At 43.2% G+C, this 17,386-nt stretch overlaps 1 protein-coding gene across 1 annotated transcript in view; it reads left to right on the top strand.

Annotated features, from left to right (window-relative positions):
* The window catches only part of FRAS1 (Fraser extracellular matrix complex subunit 1), a 438,553-nt gene that overhangs the window by 362,342 nt on the left and 58,825 nt on the right, over nucleotides 1–17,386 (top strand). The window contains exons 48-56 of the mRNA XM_084880389.1: nucleotides 1,513–1,637; nucleotides 1,898–2,038; nucleotides 4,487–4,714; nucleotides 7,313–7,426; nucleotides 9,909–10,059; nucleotides 11,161–11,320; nucleotides 11,717–11,885; nucleotides 13,944–14,190; nucleotides 16,280–16,624. Coding sequence (XP_084736515.1) covers nucleotides 1,513–1,637; nucleotides 1,898–2,038; nucleotides 4,487–4,714; nucleotides 7,313–7,426; nucleotides 9,909–10,059; nucleotides 11,161–11,320; nucleotides 11,717–11,885; nucleotides 13,944–14,190; nucleotides 16,280–16,624 — 1,680 coding nt within the window. The remainder of the gene's footprint in view (nucleotides 1–1,512; nucleotides 1,638–1,897; nucleotides 2,039–4,486; nucleotides 4,715–7,312; nucleotides 7,427–9,908; nucleotides 10,060–11,160; nucleotides 11,321–11,716; nucleotides 11,886–13,943; nucleotides 14,191–16,279; nucleotides 16,625–17,386) is intronic.

Here is a 17,386-nt window from a genome sequence, read left to right as displayed (position 1 = left end):
CCTATCACCGTCCTCAGTCAGGCCTAGGTTCTCATGAAGAGAAGAGTGAATTAGGTGGCCAGTGGATGGTGAGAATCCAGACAAGCATTTCCCATGAGCTATGAGGAGGGAGTCACTGCAGGGGAAGGGATTTAAATTTCTCAGCGCAGCCAGTCTGAAGTTATTAAATTTTTAAAGAATGGTATGGATTTCTGTCCAGACTACAAGACAGAGCTGTAAGACAGGGGGCTACATTTTTTTGCCTGTCAAGAGCTCATGTAGCAAGCACAGAAATATAAAATGCCTCATCAAAAAATTAATGCCCCAGAATCAAGAGGCTGTTGTATCTGGGCGACAAATTTTAGATGATAAAGAAAGATGCAGATGTAAACCAGGCAGGGATATTAATTTTTTAGGATGGCAATGATACTGGTGTCACAAAGTACAATTTCTGGGTTTATGTGTGAGTGTGTGTGTTTGTTTTTTTTTATAGGAAAGCTATGCATGCTGGTTTTGCTAGGATTTACAATGACAAATAATAAATTCTAGGCATCAACAAATGAATTGCAGGACCAAACAGAAGGGTTTGATTAAATGGATTAATACCCCAACACTCACATTAGGCTGAGGGAATTGATGCTGAGGGCCTAAACGATGGGATTTTGTTTCAGTCTTGGCTGAGACCAGGAAGTAAGTCCCAGGGCCCTAAGATGGAAGCAAGAATTCTACGCTAATCATTGTTTGGCATTTAAAAACACAGAGATGTTATTACTTGTGGGATACTTTTGGCATTCGTTATTCAAAGTCACTTTAGATTTTTGTACTTTCAAAATGACTGTAAGCAAATGAACATGTTTTCTATCATGTTGTTAAAGGGTAGTGGTTTTCTGGGTCATTTAGAGTTGATATAGAATGATCGCCCAACACCCAGAGCCACACAGTAAGTCTACTGTCAGCCCGGCCAGCATGGTATAAGAGAAGCTAGAATCACAGACCGGGGAAGGGACCTTGAAGAATTTCCAATGAAACTGTGGAGGCTGGGGAAACCCCACCAATCACAGACACAAGTCTGTGGCTTAGCCAAGCCCTATTAGCCAGGGCTCCCATCGCACAATGTTAAAAATTAGGATAGGCTTTCAGGAAGGACTATGAGGCTATGGGGGAATATAAAACGTAAAAGAGAGGAGTTTGGAGAATAAGACAGTGTCTCCGCCTGTCACAGATTTGACCTGCATACAAAAGCCCCAAGAGAAAGGAGAGTAACATTTATTGAGCACCTGCTGTTGGCTTGGCATATAGTAGAAGCCTGGATAATTATGTTAACATGTGCTCCCACAGAACATATTCTGTTGTAGGGGGGGGGGGGGGAGGAGGAAGCAAACTCTAACACCAGGTCTCAGGGAGAAGTGTATAAATGCTAGGAAACAAATACCAAGGACTCTTATCTCGTGAGCATATGATATTTCCCCAGCCTCAGAAGTATGGCAAGCATTTTTACATCCTTTCTCTGTTTCTCTTCCTCCCTTTGGCCAGGCATCCTGATCACTTCTTTCACTCAGGCTGACCTGGCTTCGCGAAACGTTCAGTATGTCCACACCAGTGAGTCCGAGAAGCATTCAGACGCCTTCGGCTTCACGCTCTCAGATGGAGTCCATGAGGTAGGTGAGGAGCTGGGCTCCCTTAGTGTCTGCAGGGCGGCTGGTGCTGTCTGAGCTTCACTTCCCTCTGCTCCCAGCCAAGGTCAGGCGGCTTCTGACAGCCCCCGGGGGGCTCTCGTCCCAGAGATTTCACTTTTGGGTTCCTGCTCAGTCCATCACGTGAGGAATGGTGTGAAGGGGAAAGTAGAGGCCACCTACCTTCTACGTGGGTGGAGTTGGGGGCCTGTGTCTCTCTAGCCTGCATATGGCTGCCATTCTAGGTGACCCAGACATTCCACATCACCATCCGCCCCATGGATGACTCGCTGCCCGTGGTACAGAATGTGGGGATGCGGGTGCAGGAGGGAGTGAGGAAGACCATCACGGAATTTGAGCTCAAGGCCGTGGATGCGGATACAGAGGTGAGAGTGTGCCCCTGGGTTCGCTGGCTGAATGAGAAGCTGACCTGGTGAGTTCAGCGGCTGCTTTGTGACTGAGCATCCCAAGGGGAGGGCAGGGGGGGTGAGGTTAGTACAAGTGTCCTTGAAGGACTAAAAACCTGAAGAGACCACAGCCCTCTGAAAAAGAGGAAATGAATACATTTGCATCAAATTGCTTTTAAACCCTTTCTGAAACCCTAAGGATGCTCACCCTCTCCCCTGATTACATGTAACAGTCTTTTTAACATGCTGAATTTTTATCATGATTTATAGGAAATTATTCCTTATTAGCATGAACAAGGATTTATGGTGCCTATATATCTTTCCCTCTTTTCTTTCTAATGTTATATTTATTGTTGAAAGTATGATAGATGTCCCATTTTTCCCCATTGATCCTCTTCACCCTGCTCCTACTCCTTCCCAGGCCTTCACTGCACTATTGTCTATGTGCATGGGTTATGCATATCCTATATAATAAAAAGCTAATATGCAAATGGACCAAACGACTAGTTGCTATGATGCACACTGACCACCAGGGGGCAGATGCTCAATGCAGGAGCTGCCCTCTGGTGGTCATTGTGCTCCCACAGGAGGAGTGCCGCTCAGCCAGAAGCCCTGAGCCGAGCTCTCAGCTGGTGAGCGCAGTAGTGGTGGCAGGAGCCTCTCCCACCTCCACAGTAGTGCTAAGGATGTCTGACTGATATCTTAGGCCCACTCCAGTTAGACATCCCCCGAGGGGTCCTGGCACTGAGGGAACCCCCCAAGTGCACAAATGTTATGCACCAGGCCTCTAGTATGCATATAAATTCTTTGGTTAATCTCTTCCCACCCCTCCTCTCATCCCCCACTTCCCTCTGAGAATCACGTCTGTTGCATCGATCACATGATAACACTTATATGTAGAATCTAATGAATTAAAGAAACTGGCAAAATAGAGCTTTCCCTTTTTTAAATTTTCTTCTTTCAGACTTCTCTAGATGACAGCTAATTATTACAATGTAGGCATCCTCAGAGAACGAGGCTTTATATAGTAAAACAGAGCCTGTAGAGATGGAACTCTCATTCTCATGATGCTTTCACATAAAAGCGTGCAACCTCTGGCACAATTTAGCTCCCATAAGAGTACCACAGCAATTATTAATTAGTTCTATGTGCACTCTACCCTCTGCCAGCGCTCTTTCATTCATCTGTTCACTCTTACAGCAAATACTCATTACCTACCCATGCCGACTCTGCTCTAGATGTGAAGGACAGAGCCGTGAACAAAACACATAAAGTTCCAGCCTTAGGGAGTTTTCAACCTTTGTTGGGGAAGACAGACAATAAAGAAAGAACATATAATACCATGTCAGATGTGTAAGTGCTATGAATAAAACTAAAGAAAGCTAGCCCTGACTGGTTTGGTATAGTGGAAAGAGTGTCGGCCTGCGGACTCAAGGGTCCCAGGTTCAATTCCGGTCAAGGGCATGTACCTTGGTTGCGGGCACATCCCCAGTGGGGGGTGTGCAGGAGGCAGCTGATTGATGTTTCTCTCTCATCGATGTTTCTGGCTCTCTGTTCCTCTCCCTTCCTCTCTGTAAAAAATCAATAAAATATATTTTAAAAAAACAAACAAAACAAAACAAAAAACTAAAGCAAGCTAAAGAAGAGAGATTGTGCTATATTAGACAGAGTGGGCAAGGAAGGCTTCTCTGAGGAGCAGAGATATGAAGCAGAAGAGCAAACTATGCAGTCATCTGGGAGCCTCATGCCCTGGGCAGAAGAACCAGAAGTGCAAAGGCCCTGGAGTCAAGTGTGCTTGGGACTTCAGAGTTACAACAAGAGGCCAAGAGGTGGGAACCTCGTGAACAAGCAGGAGAGGGGAAGAGAGGGCTCAGAGAGGAGTCCTGGGACTACGTCACAACAGGCCTGGTTGGCCCAGGAAGGCCTTTCCATTTTATTCTAAGTTGGTGGGAAATCATTGGAAAGTCTTGAGCAGGGTTTTCTACCTCTATTTTTGCTTCAATGTGTCTCCCTAGAAGCAGTGACTTAGAAATGGGAAATAAACTTCTGTTCTGATGCATATGGAATTCTGGTTATAAGAGTTTTGGGAAGTGGGGGGAAATGGATAGGAAAATAAGTGAATAATTTTTAAAGGTCTAGTTCCTCCTGGGAGAGGTTAAAGATTCAGGCTTTCCCCTCTGACGATTTCCCCTCTCCTCCCCCACAAAGGATAAATGTAAATGTCTTAGTCTTAGAGTTCTAAGGCACCAGAATATAAATTCAATTATAGTAACCAATATAATTTACCTCTTTAGTTTTATTCTTGATAGCCATAAAAAATGCAGTTCTTATTTTATAAATGACTACACTTGACCACCTGTTGGTCATCACTGACACATCTGGTTTCTCTTAAGAAGTCCCTTCTCTTGCCTTTTGCCTCCTCCATAGGCCGACTCCGTCACGTTCACCATTGTGCAGCCCCCACGGCATGGCAGCATCGAGCGAACCACCGATGGGCAGCATTTCCAGTTCATCTCCACCTTCACCATGGAGGACGTCTACCAGAACCGAGTCAGCTACAGCCACGATGGCAGCAACTCTCTCAAAGACTGGTTCACCTTCACCGTGGCTGATGGGAAAAACCCCTTCTTTATTGTTGAGGAAGGAGGCAAAGAGGTGAGGGGGGACAACGGAGGGGGAGGCATAGCAGAGCAGGCCAGAGGTTGTCGAGAAGATGGCATTTCAAGGCCAAGGACAGCCTGGTTTTAGTTCTTGTCCTGTCACTGATCAATTGGCCTTCAGCAAATCACTTAGCTCCTCTAAACCTCCTCTTGTCATCTGCAAAATGGATACAATAATAATCACCAGCTTCCATTAGCTGAGGGTTCAAAGAGACAATTCATAGTAAGTGACTTAACACTGTTAGCAAATATGAACACTTTCAATAGAAGTTGATAGTTATTGTATTATTCTGTTATTAATTCTCCGTTCCTTTCATTTTTCTTTCATCTGTTTTTTTTTTTTTTTTTTTTTTTTACTAATTTCACATGGTTCTACCCTGTTTGCCCGAAAATAAGACAGTGTCTTATATTAATTTTTGCTCCCAAAGATGCGCTAGATCTTATTTTCAGGGGATGTCTTATTTTTCCATGTGCTAGGTCTTATTTTCGGAGGATGTCTTATTTTCAGGGAAACACAGTAGATTGTCTTTCTCTCTTATATGTCCCCTTAGTCAGCTGAAGTTTCTTAGCCTCATGAAGAATAACAATGTCTAAGAGTACAGTTTCTGCATCCAAAAGACACTGATTTAAATTCTAGCTCTGTCACTGACTGGCTGAGTGACTTTGCAAGTCATTTAGCCTTTCTAAGCCTCAGCTTCCCTATCTATAAAATGGGGATGATACCACCTTCGTGATGTAGGTAAAGCACTTAGCCAATGCCGTACAGAGTAACATCCAATCCACTCTGGCTGTCATCATCATCTGTGTCACCCTTTTAGAATCAGCAAGTGAAACAGGTAAAGACTTTTGTCTTGAAGTCATGCAGCCATTCAGCTTTATTTCTTTAAGAGAATTGTTCCCTTCTGATATCCAGGCATCTGGAAGAAACATTAAGACAGCCCCTGCAAAAAATAGTTATAATGAACCATTGAACAGACTGTCAAACTATAGCGGGAAGGCGAGGGAGGTTGGGGGCGGGGAAGGGGGGGGCCTGTAAGAGATCAACTGAAGGATTTGTAATCATGCATATAAACACAACCAATGGATATAAGACATGGGGGGAGGGGAGGAAGTGAAGACATATATGGGATAGTAGGGGAGGTTGGGAGGAGGTCGGGGGGGGGGGGGAGAAATGTACTACTATTTATAATCCTTCAAACAATAAAAATAATAAATAATAAATAAATAAAATAAAAAAGACAGCCCCTGCACTACCTCCCCTGCTATTTTTCTCACTCCTTCATTCCTTAGCCGGGTGTCCTGCAGTCCCACAGCCTCTGCTGGGAATAACTGCAACCCAGGTAAGAGGTAGGTGTGGGCTCCTACATCACAGGCGTCTGTCTCTGACTTCGCAGAAGCAGTTTGAGTGAGCTATATCGTCACACCCTGCCATCCTTCCGGAGTTACCGAGGGGTCACTCCGTCCTGCAGTCCCTTTCAGACTTTGGTGATGAATGGGGATGGCTCTTTGTGGGAGAAAGGCCTTCCTGCACCCTTTAGAGATGAGCCTGTGAGGAGGTCGTTCTCAGTGGGTCGAAGAGCCAGATTCCCCTGCCCCTCGGGGTCTGCGAGGCACCACTCCAGGGAGCTCATCGCCTTTATTCTCCCTCCTGCACTACAGCTGCTCCCAGTTAGCGTGACCTTCAGGAGAGAAAAAACGATCTCAGGATAACTCAGCAAGGTGGCTACCTCTCTGATAAACATAAAAGGTCACTGCAGGTCTCCAGAGGGACCCTGTTATTTTACGAATGGAAATTGCTTACAAGGAGGGTGGCAGGAGGTTGAAAAGCCACCATCTGCTGCCCTGCGTGGCAGCCGCCTCTCCCCCTCCCACAGGGAGGTGCCGCACTTGTGTCGTGTGTGTGTGTGTGTGTGTGTGTGTGTGTGTGTGTGTGTATCCATCTGAGTGAGATTGAAATTATAAACCAAAGTTTCTTTTCGTTATCTCCACAAATATTTTATTCTTTTTTAATTTAAATTCTTCATTGTTTCAAGTATTCCATAAGTCTCCTTTTTCCCCCATTGACACAAATATTTTATTTTTAATTTCTTCTGTTTTTCCCCATATGGATAGTTCTCTCAAAAAAAAAAAAAAAAAAAAAGGAATAAAAATGGGGGAAAGAGAATCTCTTCCCAGGAAACCTCTTTCTACATCTGGCAGAGTTCCACCTGGAGACTTTGACATTAACATTTTAACGATGGTTTTCTTCTGCCTCGCAGGAAAAATTTAACAAGAGTAATTGAAAGGAAAATGTTTTGTTTATGGTTCCACCTCAGGGTAACATTGAACTCACTACATGCAGAGGGGTATAAATGTCAGCTTCCATAGTAGGCGAATCCCAGCCTGGCCCTGTGCCCCTGGTTTCTCGCTTTCCTTCTCATAGTGCCCTTCAGCAGGCAGTATTCTCCCTGAGCCCCAGGCCAAGGGGTGCTAAGTGGTGGAAACCGGCTCAGCGCCCACTCTGAAGTGTCAACTGATTTCAGGGTTCCAGACCTGACAGTCAGATGTCTGTGAATGATGAGGTTATTTTGGCTCTCTCCTCCCCCCGCCCCAGATTATGACAGCAGCACCTCAGCAGTTCCAAGTAGACATCCTCCCAGTGGATGACAGCACCCCGAGAATTGTCACCAACCTGGGGCTCCAGTGGCTGGAGCATGTGGATGGCAAGGTAAGACCCCCTCCATCACCCCATTCTACACTAACCAGCTTGGGCAGTAGCCTTGAATATGACGATAGCTTATCAATAGAACTCTGCCTCAAGTCATGTTTATTCCCCTCTAAGTGAGTTGATATTCCTGAGATTGGAGAGGCTTCATGGGTTTTATTCGGATTGTATATAGTTCTTATACAGTGACTCCCAAAATATAGTAGCGCAAACCAAACAGCAGTTATTTCCCCCCCCCCCCCTCACATTTAGGGTGGAAGTTTAGGGCTCTGCATAACGATTCAGAGGCACAGGTTCCTTCTCTCTTGCAGTTCTGCCATCAGTGGCTTGTAGCTGTTGACTGGAGTTACTCTAATCTCTTCAGTTAGTCATCAGTATTTTAGTTCATGGGAAGAGGAAAATAGAAAAGTAGAGAACAAGGAATATATAGATATTTTATTTCTCACCTGAAGATATTTTTCCCATTGTTTTTCAGAGAGAGAGTGGAGGGGAGGAAGGGAGGGAGAAAGAGAGAGAGAGAGAGAGAGAGAGAGAGAGAGAGAGAGAGAGAGAGAGAGAGGGGATAACATCAATGTAAGAGAGACGCATTGACTGGTTGCCTCCTGCATGTGCCCCAATGGGTGGGGAGTGAACCAGAAACTCAGGTATGTGCCCCTGACCAGGAATCAAACTGAATATTGTTCAGTATGTGAGCTGATGCTCTAACCACTTAACAACTCTAGCCATGGCAAGGGCAAGGAATATATTTTTAAGCAAGTGGTATATCTCTTGCACTCATATTATTTTGGCAAGAAATAGTTCATATGGCCCCATCTGTTGCATGGGAGGCTGGGAAATAAAGTGTCTAGCTGATCAGCCAGGTACCCAGCTAAAAGTTTGTTATCTAGAAGAAGGGAAAGATAAATTTTGAGACATATCTGGAATATGCCATTAATGGGAAAGAAATATTTTTGTAGGTGAATGTCCTTAGAGAAATACTTTAGAAATTTCATTCTCCTTCTCCTAAAGGCCAATTTGGTCATTTTAAGATATACCATAACCATGTTGAGCGTTAAATTCCTGTTGACTGGAGTTACTCTAATCTCTTCAGCTAGCCACCCAAACACACAGAGTTCTTGAGTTCAGTTAGAGAACTGGTCTCTTTCTTTTGTGTGTGGTTTTCCCTCTAAGACATAGATTTTCTCGTCTCTATGGAGCTGATCAGTTGGTTGTATAGGCATACCTCAGAGATATTGTGGGTTCAGTTCCAGACCATTGCAATAGAGCGATTATCTCAGTAAACAGAGTCATAACCTTTTTTTGTTGATGGAGGGTTTCAATTTCTGAAACACACAGCATCTGTGAAGCACAATAAAACAAGGTATCCTTTTATATGTAGGTGTTATGCTATAGCTTTCCACCAACTTTATCAAAATTTTTAAAACGTGTCAACAAAATTAATATCAATTCTTTTGCCCTACTTTATTTACCTTTTTCCAGATTCAGAACCATCTCACTCTCTTCTAAATCCTCCGCAATTCTACTTCCCACCCCTACCCTACTACGGGGACTCTTGTCAGAGACACCAATGACCTCTATTTTGTCAAGTCCAAAGGTCACTTACATGTCCTTGCTTTCCTAGAGTTAATAACATTTAATACTACTGACCACCCCTTTCTTCTCTCAAGCCTTTGCTCTCATTAAATATTATTTGAGTGAGTTAAAATATAGGCAGTATATTTGGGCAAAATTGGGGTATCATATACACTGAGTGGTCAGATTATTATGATCTCTGAATGCATAATAATCTGGCCACTCAGTATATATTAGAGGCCTGATGCATGAATTTGTGCATGGGTGGAATCCAGCCAGCCTGGCCAGGGGGAGGGGACATGGGCAGTTGGCCAGCCTGCCTGCTGGTTGAACTCCTGGTCGAGGGGACAATTTGCATATTAGCTTTTTATTATGTAGGATATATACTGAGTGGCCATATTATTATGCATTCAGAGATTATAATAATCTGGCCACTCAGTGTATATTTTATTCACTTGCAAACATTGCATTTGACTCCTGTATTTTCAGGAGTGTTATATCATTCTTTCCTGTGTTATATCATTCTTTCAAAGTCCCAGCCTTCTTTAAAGGCTAAGCTCAAATTTTAACATCTCAAATCTCTTCTGCCCCAGTTCATATGGAATTATCTCTCCCACTCCCAAAAAAGTGCATAGCACTCTTTTTTTTTTTTTTTTTTTTTTTTAATTTCCCGATATAGCTCTTGCCACAGTTACATTGCTTATCAGCCTTTCTTTCCCATTAAAGTGTGAACACATGGAGGGCAGAGGCCGGCTGGCTTTTATCATTAGAGCCTCTTCAATACTGACAGAGTTTTCTGTGCAGTAAATGCGCTCAGTCAATCATTGTTGAGCTGAATTAAATCTGAGTCACTGGGTCTTGTTCTTGCTTTATTCCCACAACAGGAGTTAAATTTAATGGGTTTCTATTCCAGGCAACCAACTTGATCACCAAGAAGGAACTGCTGACCCTGGACCCGGACACGGAAGACCTGCAACTTGTCTATGAGATCGCCGCGGGCCCCAGGCATGGCCACGTGGAGAACAAGCTGCAGCCTGGCCGAGCTGCCGTGACCTTCACACAGGGTGGGCCTCGGGGAACTGTGGAATGGGAGGAATCCGTTCTACCACCACTCTCATCCCTACGGAACCTATATACCAACAAACAGACCTTTTAATGTCTAACCATCCAACTTTGGAATCTTACTTCTCTGATTTTTTCCCTGTTACTCTAAATTATGTCCCCATTCCTCCCCCTCTTACCCCCCCCCCCCCCAAAAAAAAAAAATCTCACCTTTACCATGCTTCCTCAGCTCCCAAATTGCTTCAGGTTCTGGCCAGGTTTTCTGGAAGGGATCTTGTGAATGCTTGGTTTTCTTTAAAAACAAAACACAAAAACAGCCACCAGGATTTATGAAAGATCCGTGATCCTGTGTGGTTTATTTTTTGTTCACTAAGGGTTATGGACATTTTTAAAAGTCTTCAGCAAAGAAATTAAAATCAATGTGGGCAGATTCCTTAACAGAAATGTTTTCCTGGTTTGAATCATATCAAGCAGACCGTTTTGTATTTTAGTTTTCCAGACGCCTCTTGGGGTCTTCTAGGATCTAGATGACTTCTGAGGAAGGACTTCATTGGGAGTAGTTACGAGAAACTGCCTGTTATGACTCATGTGTCGTATTTCCTTTTTCTCTCTCTCCTCATATTCTAGGCTCTCCTAGCCCCTGTTACCTGTGCCTTGTGTGGGGGCTGTTTGAATCCAACCTTAGCTTTTCTTAGTAACACATGCCTTCCAAGGAACCTTATTAGAAGGGAGTGGTGTGGATATGAGCATATGGACACAGAGGATGGGGTCGAAGACTTTTCTCTGTCAGCTCTCAGATCTGCCTCTAACATTCCATAGACATTTTTTGAAGTGTCCTTTTGCCAAGACCTAAAAATTCTCATTTACAGCAGCATACTGCATTTCCTGTGCATGAAGATAGCTTTTTGTCACACAGAGCTACAGGATCTTATTTTTGCATCTGGCAGAAACAGTAATTTTTAAGACTATTATCCCTTTTTGTCCTTGGGAACACATGTTCTGTCCATGAACTATTAGAAGAATAGACTGAGTGTGTCAGTGTGGACAGCTATGGGGCTGTTTTTATAACCCAGGGCTAATGCACTGTGTTTTTTTCCTCACAGAGGATGTGAACTTGGGCTTGATTCGTTACGTGCTGCATGAAGAGAAGATCCATGAGATGATGGATAGTTTTCAGTTTCTGGTGAAAGACAGTAAACCCAATGTGGTCAGAGACAATGTCTTCCACATCCAGTGGTCCCTCATCAGCTTTAAACATACTAGGTACAAGCGTCATTGTGTCTGCATTCTTGAGAAATGAGTCAGGCAGGCAGAGGATTCCGGGCAAAGCACTCTGTGGGTCAGCTGTAGTCATCTGATGAGGGGGTGGTGATAGCAATAATAAAAATAATAATTGTACCAAGTATTTCTTGACTACTCTAAGTATCAGGCACTGAACTAAGCCCTGACGTATGACACTTTAATACTTGCAATTATGAGATGCATGCCCCTGCAACAGCAAAGCAATAGAGACAGAAAGAGGGTTACTTGCCCAAAGTTGCACAGCTAATCAGCAGTAAAACCAGGATATACGTAACCAGAAGACACTGGCATTGAACTAGCAGATTCTTCACAACCAAGGGGCAGAATTTCAGAGACTACCTTTTTGTGTGTTTGTAGCTACAATGTCAGTGAGAAGGCGGGGTCTGTCAGTGTCACCGTGCAGAGGACTGGGAACCTGAACCAATATGCCATAGTCCTGTGTCACACGGAACAAGGCACCGCCAGCTCCAGCTCCAGGATCAGCTCCCAGCCTGGGCAGCAGGACTATGTGGAGTATGCTGGCCAGGTAAATGAGCGAGAGGGCCTCTGATTCCTCAACGGCCTGCAATGACTCTGACGAGGTTGTAGGCTACTGTGGCACCTTCCAATTTTCTCTTATCTCACCTTCCTTTCCACTGGCAGTTTTCCTCAGTAATTTTGCTATCTTTGAGTCTCACAGTATTTTGTTCTTCATGGTCTGCCTAAAGTCCGTTGACATTCTAACTGCTGAAGCTTATGTTGTTGTCTAGCTTCTCAGTCTACATTTTGCTTTATGACAAAAAAAAAAAAAAAAAAAAAAGGCTCCAAGGTATCATGTTCTACACTCAGCCTTCAGGATTCTCTCCATCTTCTTTACCTGGAGGGAAGGGAGTGTGGGAAAACCAGTTGGGAAGCTTTTGGATGGGCTGGGTAAGAGATGATGGGAGCTTAAGCTGCAGCTATAAAGTGAAGGAGGAGAGAAGTGGATGGATTCAACTGATGAGGAAGCCATCAACTGCTAGGACTTGGCAGTGGATTAGAAAGTGGGGCAGAAGGGAAAGTGAATGCCCCTTGCTGGGAGGGGACACCACAGAGGAGCAGCTTTGGTGAGGGGTGATCTTGACTTTGCTTTGAACATGATGAGTGTGAGTTGCCTCAGAGCCATCAGTTGCCTGCTATGTACATCCGAGGGGGGTACAGAGAGGAGTTCTGGGGTAGGGAGATAAATTTGTCATCTCTATGTAGAGCAGTGGTGGTAATCAGTGTCAGGGTGGCGTGAGAGAGAGAAAAAGGGGAGAATGAAAGCAAAAGAGAAAGGAGCAGACTTAAACAGTAAGCTCCTTTATGGCAGAATACCCTGTTATTGACATCTTTTATGTATGGCACAATGCCTGGCACCTATTAGGTATTGATTAAATGTTGTTGATGTTGTTTTTTTCAAAGTAATTTCATTATTCTATGGCAACATAAAGTAACAGGAACCATAAAGAGGAAAGGGATTTCTTTGAGTCATTTCAGCAGAACTAAGCTAAGGCCGTTTACGTCAGATTTAAGTGAGGAACTAGAAGAGTCCTAAAAAAAATGATAAAAAGAGGTCTGTATTCCTGTTTTTGAGGGAAAGATAAAAGGAAGTGTGTTCTAGGTCTTAAACAGAGATTTGTGGAGGGTTTCATTTAGTTGGGAGTGTTTTGAAATGTGGGGTTTAGTAAAAGTTTGATTAGCTGACTAGATCGTAATAATAATTTTCTTTTAATGAAAATTGTGTGTTTTTAGAGGTTTATGACTATTTTTACACGTTTTATTTGTTTCTGTTTACACAAAGTGTATTCCAAGCCCATTTCCTACCCTTTCAATTTTGAACAGATCCAGAGCCCTGATTTCATTTGAAGATTTATCTTCCTCTTTTATTTTTGGGTAAAGTAAAACCACCATATATCCCTGTTTGTTCACAATTAAGTGCATGTATAATAATTTATCTCCTTTGTACCAGGCTAAAAGTACTCACACTATAGGTTTCATTTGCAAAGGATGTAGTCAAATATAAAGTTAAAATTCAGCCTGACTTATTCACAATGTAATTTTCCTTCATTATTCAATACACTGAGATTTTATATCAGTTTTAATTGTACAATAATATGATAATGGTAGTAGGATAATATCTTGCATTTGTTCAGTGCTTTAAAATAAACTGATATTTGTGAAGTTTCAAAGCCTGACCCAGCTTGGAACTAAAAAAATAGAACTTCAGCCTAGAACTTCACATTCCAAGTTCAAAGATCTTTCCAGTTAAACTTGCCATAAGTGGAAGGGGGACTAAGTAATCAAATGGCTCAAGTGAGTTAGTAGAACAGGATATGAACAGTTACCTGCATGTTTCAATATAGTCACTAAATGGGAGGGGATGTCTTCAGTCCAGTTGCAGATGAAGAACGGGAAGAGGCAGCCAGGTGTTCCAGGTAATTCAGCAGAAAGTTGGGGCTAGAAGAACCAGCTACTTCATTCAGTGCTCACTGTATTTGGGCCCTCTTTGCCCATGGCCTTCTGGGGGAGCAGAGCAGGGGAAGCTGAGGCACAGGTTAATTCCTTGTTGTTCCCTTTGTGACAGGTGCAGTTTGATGAGCGAGAGGACACCAAATCCTGCACCATTGTCATCAACGATGATGACGTGTTTGAGAAGGTGGAGAGTTTCACCGTGGAGCTCAGCATGCCAGCATATGCCCTACTAGGGGAGTTCACCCAGGCCAAGGTCATTATCAATGACACTGAGGACGAACCCACGTTAGAGTTTGATAAGAAGACCTACCGGATCAACGAGAGCACTGGTTTTCTATTTGCACCTATTGAAAGAAAAGGTCTGTTGGCGCCAAATGTGACACGGAGCTTTGTAATAGCTAACATTTGTTGAGTCCCATTTATGTGCCAAGTGCTCACGTACCATATTAACTCATATGTGCAAATGCTTTAACTCATTTAAATTCAGCATGGCCCTAAGAAAGATCCTACCTAGTGAGTTCTATCAGAAGGCTTCTCTTGGTAGTTCAGGCTGTTAACATACCCAGTTATTCTTTAATGACCCTAAAACACTTTATTTTGGCCTTGCAAATATTCATGTACTGGGGATTCTTAACCAATCACCCAATCCATAAAATGTTTAGTAACCTTGGTCAAGGAGGGAAGTTACAGTTTGTAAAAACTGATTTCCCATCTTAGTTCTTGAAAGACATGTGTTTAAAGATTTCATTCTGTTAGAGCAGTGGTTCTCAACCTTTCTAATGCCACGACCTTTTAATACAGTTCCTCATGTTGTGGTGACCTCCAACCATAAAATTATTTTTGTTGTTACTTTATAAGTTTAATCTTGCTACTGTTATGAATTGTAATGTAAATATCTGTGTTTTCCGATGGACTTAGGCAACCCACAGGTTGAGAATCTCTGCTGTAGAGTCTAAGACCATCAGAAAACACAGATATTTATATTATGATTCATTAACAGTAGCAAAATTATAGTTATGGAGTAGCAATGAAAATAATTTTACGGTTGGGGACCACCATATTTTATGGTTGGGGGCCAACATGAGGAACTATATTAAAGGGTTGCAGCATTAGAAAGGTTGAGAACCACTGCGTGAGAATCACATATTGAGCTCAAATGAGAAATAAACTGTGTATAAGAACTACAGTTCAGTTTTTGAGGGGCTGAAAATCAAACCAAAAATCATATGGACTTATTATTGTGCAACATTCAGACTTTAAAACACATGGCACTTAAATCTTCATTCAAAGCCACACAACAACTATAAGTAATGATGTCAGGTTTTTTTGTTTGTTTTTCTTTTGTTTTTAATGTATTTTTATTGATTTCAGAGAGGAAGAGGGAGATAGAAACATCAATGATGAGAGAATCATTGATTGGGTGCCTCCTGCATTATCCCTCTTCCCCTCCCCTCCCCCTCCTCCCCCCCCCCCCCACCCCGGAATTGAGGCAACTCAGTCATGTGCCCTTGACTGGAATGAAACCCAGACCCTATAGTCCACATGTGTCAAACACAAGGCCCGCGGGCCAAATCCAGCCCGCCAGGCCTTGCAATGTGGCCCGCACCGCGCTGTCATCACTGCACTCCGCTGTCAGTTTATGACATTGTCAGTTTATGACTGTTCAGTAAACCATTCGGCCCGTGATTTAGGCTGGATTTTAGATTTTGGCCCCTTCTCTGATTGAGTTCAACACCCCTACTATAGTCTATAGGCTGATGCTCTATCCACTGAGCCAAACCAACTAGGGCTGATGTCAGGTTTTTTATTGAATCTGCTGCCTGGGTGTTAGTGTAACAAACACTGTAAATATTGCAAACCTTTGGAGGTACCACTTGGAAAACAAGCGAGTCTGATTGCTCTGGACCAGCAAATGGGCCCAGAATAGGCCATCACTCAGGGCAGTGGCAGCATTAATAAGTAAAGGCATTTGTACAGAAAAGTGGGTTTTATTTTGTTTTGTCTTTCTTTTTTTAAAATAAGCTTGTTTTCCCCTGGGAGTTAAAGTTCCAAGTTTATTCATAAAGGCAGTGAACTGTGCCCATAGCACTACCTTCAGGACACAATTGCTTTGCTACTTAAAGTACCAAATGTGTCTCTTATCTTTCCACCCGCTGTGGTCTTAGATGATGGGCAATGAGTCTTGTGAATTAACAGAGCACAAAATTGACAGACTAGGAAATCCATTTTAAGTAGTTTGGTGAAGTATCTGGGGTATATTAAGTCCTCAAGTGATTTATTTCATAAGCTCAAAAGAGACTGCAACGCGGGAAGGTTTCATGTCAGATCGTGAACATGGATAGTGATGGAATACATCAGAAGGAACCAAGCTCACTAATTTATCAGAGATTTTAGAATTTGAGAAGCACTCATTCAAATGTTTGGTTTTCTTGCCATTTTGTATTTCAGGGGATGCAAGCAGCATTGTGTCTGTGATTTGCTACACTATCCCTAAGTCAGCTATGGGAAGTAGCCTCTACGCTCTAGAATCGGGCTCTGATTTTAAGTCTAGAGGGAGGTCTGCTGACAGTCGTGTGATATTCAGACCTGGTGTCACCATGTCCACCTGTGACATCATGCTCATTGATGACAGTGAATATGAAGAGGAAGAAGAGTTTGAGATTGCCCTGGCAGATGCTTCTGACAATGCCCGCATCGGAAGGGTGTCATTGGCCAAGGTGTTCATCAATGGTCCCAATGATGCCTCCACTGTGTCCCTGAGCAACACAGCTTTCACTGTCAGTGAGGATGCAGGTAAAGGAGCGTCTCTGGGGATCTATCACCCTTCTCTTGATCACTTTCTTAAATGATTTCCTCTCATATTTGAGAATATCCTTAAGACATTGAAGAATGCCATTCCTCAGTGATATCATTGTTGGTCTGAGACATTATATAATGCTAGGCTTTTCAACCAAGAATCGAAGGTAGTAAAGAATCACTTTTCTTGCTCTGATTACTGATGGCAGGGAGGGATCTGGCTTACAGTCATTGGCAGACCTCTGTGGTCCAGAGGGAAGGCATGGTGCTAACCATTTTGGCTTGCAATGGAGGGGAATGAGATCGGTTGATAATAGAAGTAAGTGGTTTTGTATACTTCTCACTGCTAAACCAAATGTCAGTCTCTTCACAAGTTCATATTACAGTCCAAAGCAGTCAGTGGGCAGATTTTCCCACCCAGGCTCCTTCCCTCTCCTGGCTGCACAGGGGTCCTCCACATACTGCTGGCAGACATACTACCAGATGGGGCAGCAGTATCTGTGAGAAGTATCTACTGATGGGAGCCATTTGACCCAGTTCTCTCACCTCTTTGAAGGTGATATTCTGAGAGACAGCGGGAACTGATCTTCTTGAGTACTTATGGAATGCCAGGTACCGAGCAACATGCATTTCATGAATTCTCACTTAATCGTCTGTAGAGAAGATGGCATTATAGAGGAGAGCAAATGGAGATTCAGAGAGATTAAATAAATCATCAAATATCAAGCAGTTAATATTCCAGAGCAGGATTTGGAACCC

Source organism: Pipistrellus hanaki, assembly GCF_964339955.1.
Source record: "Pipistrellus hanaki genome assembly, chromosome: 1".
NCBI classification, from domain to species: Eukaryota; Metazoa; Chordata; class Mammalia; order Chiroptera; family Vespertilionidae; genus Pipistrellus; species Pipistrellus hanaki.
Note: the sequence above shows the minus strand (reverse complement) of the source record. Positions and strands in the feature narration are given on the sequence as shown.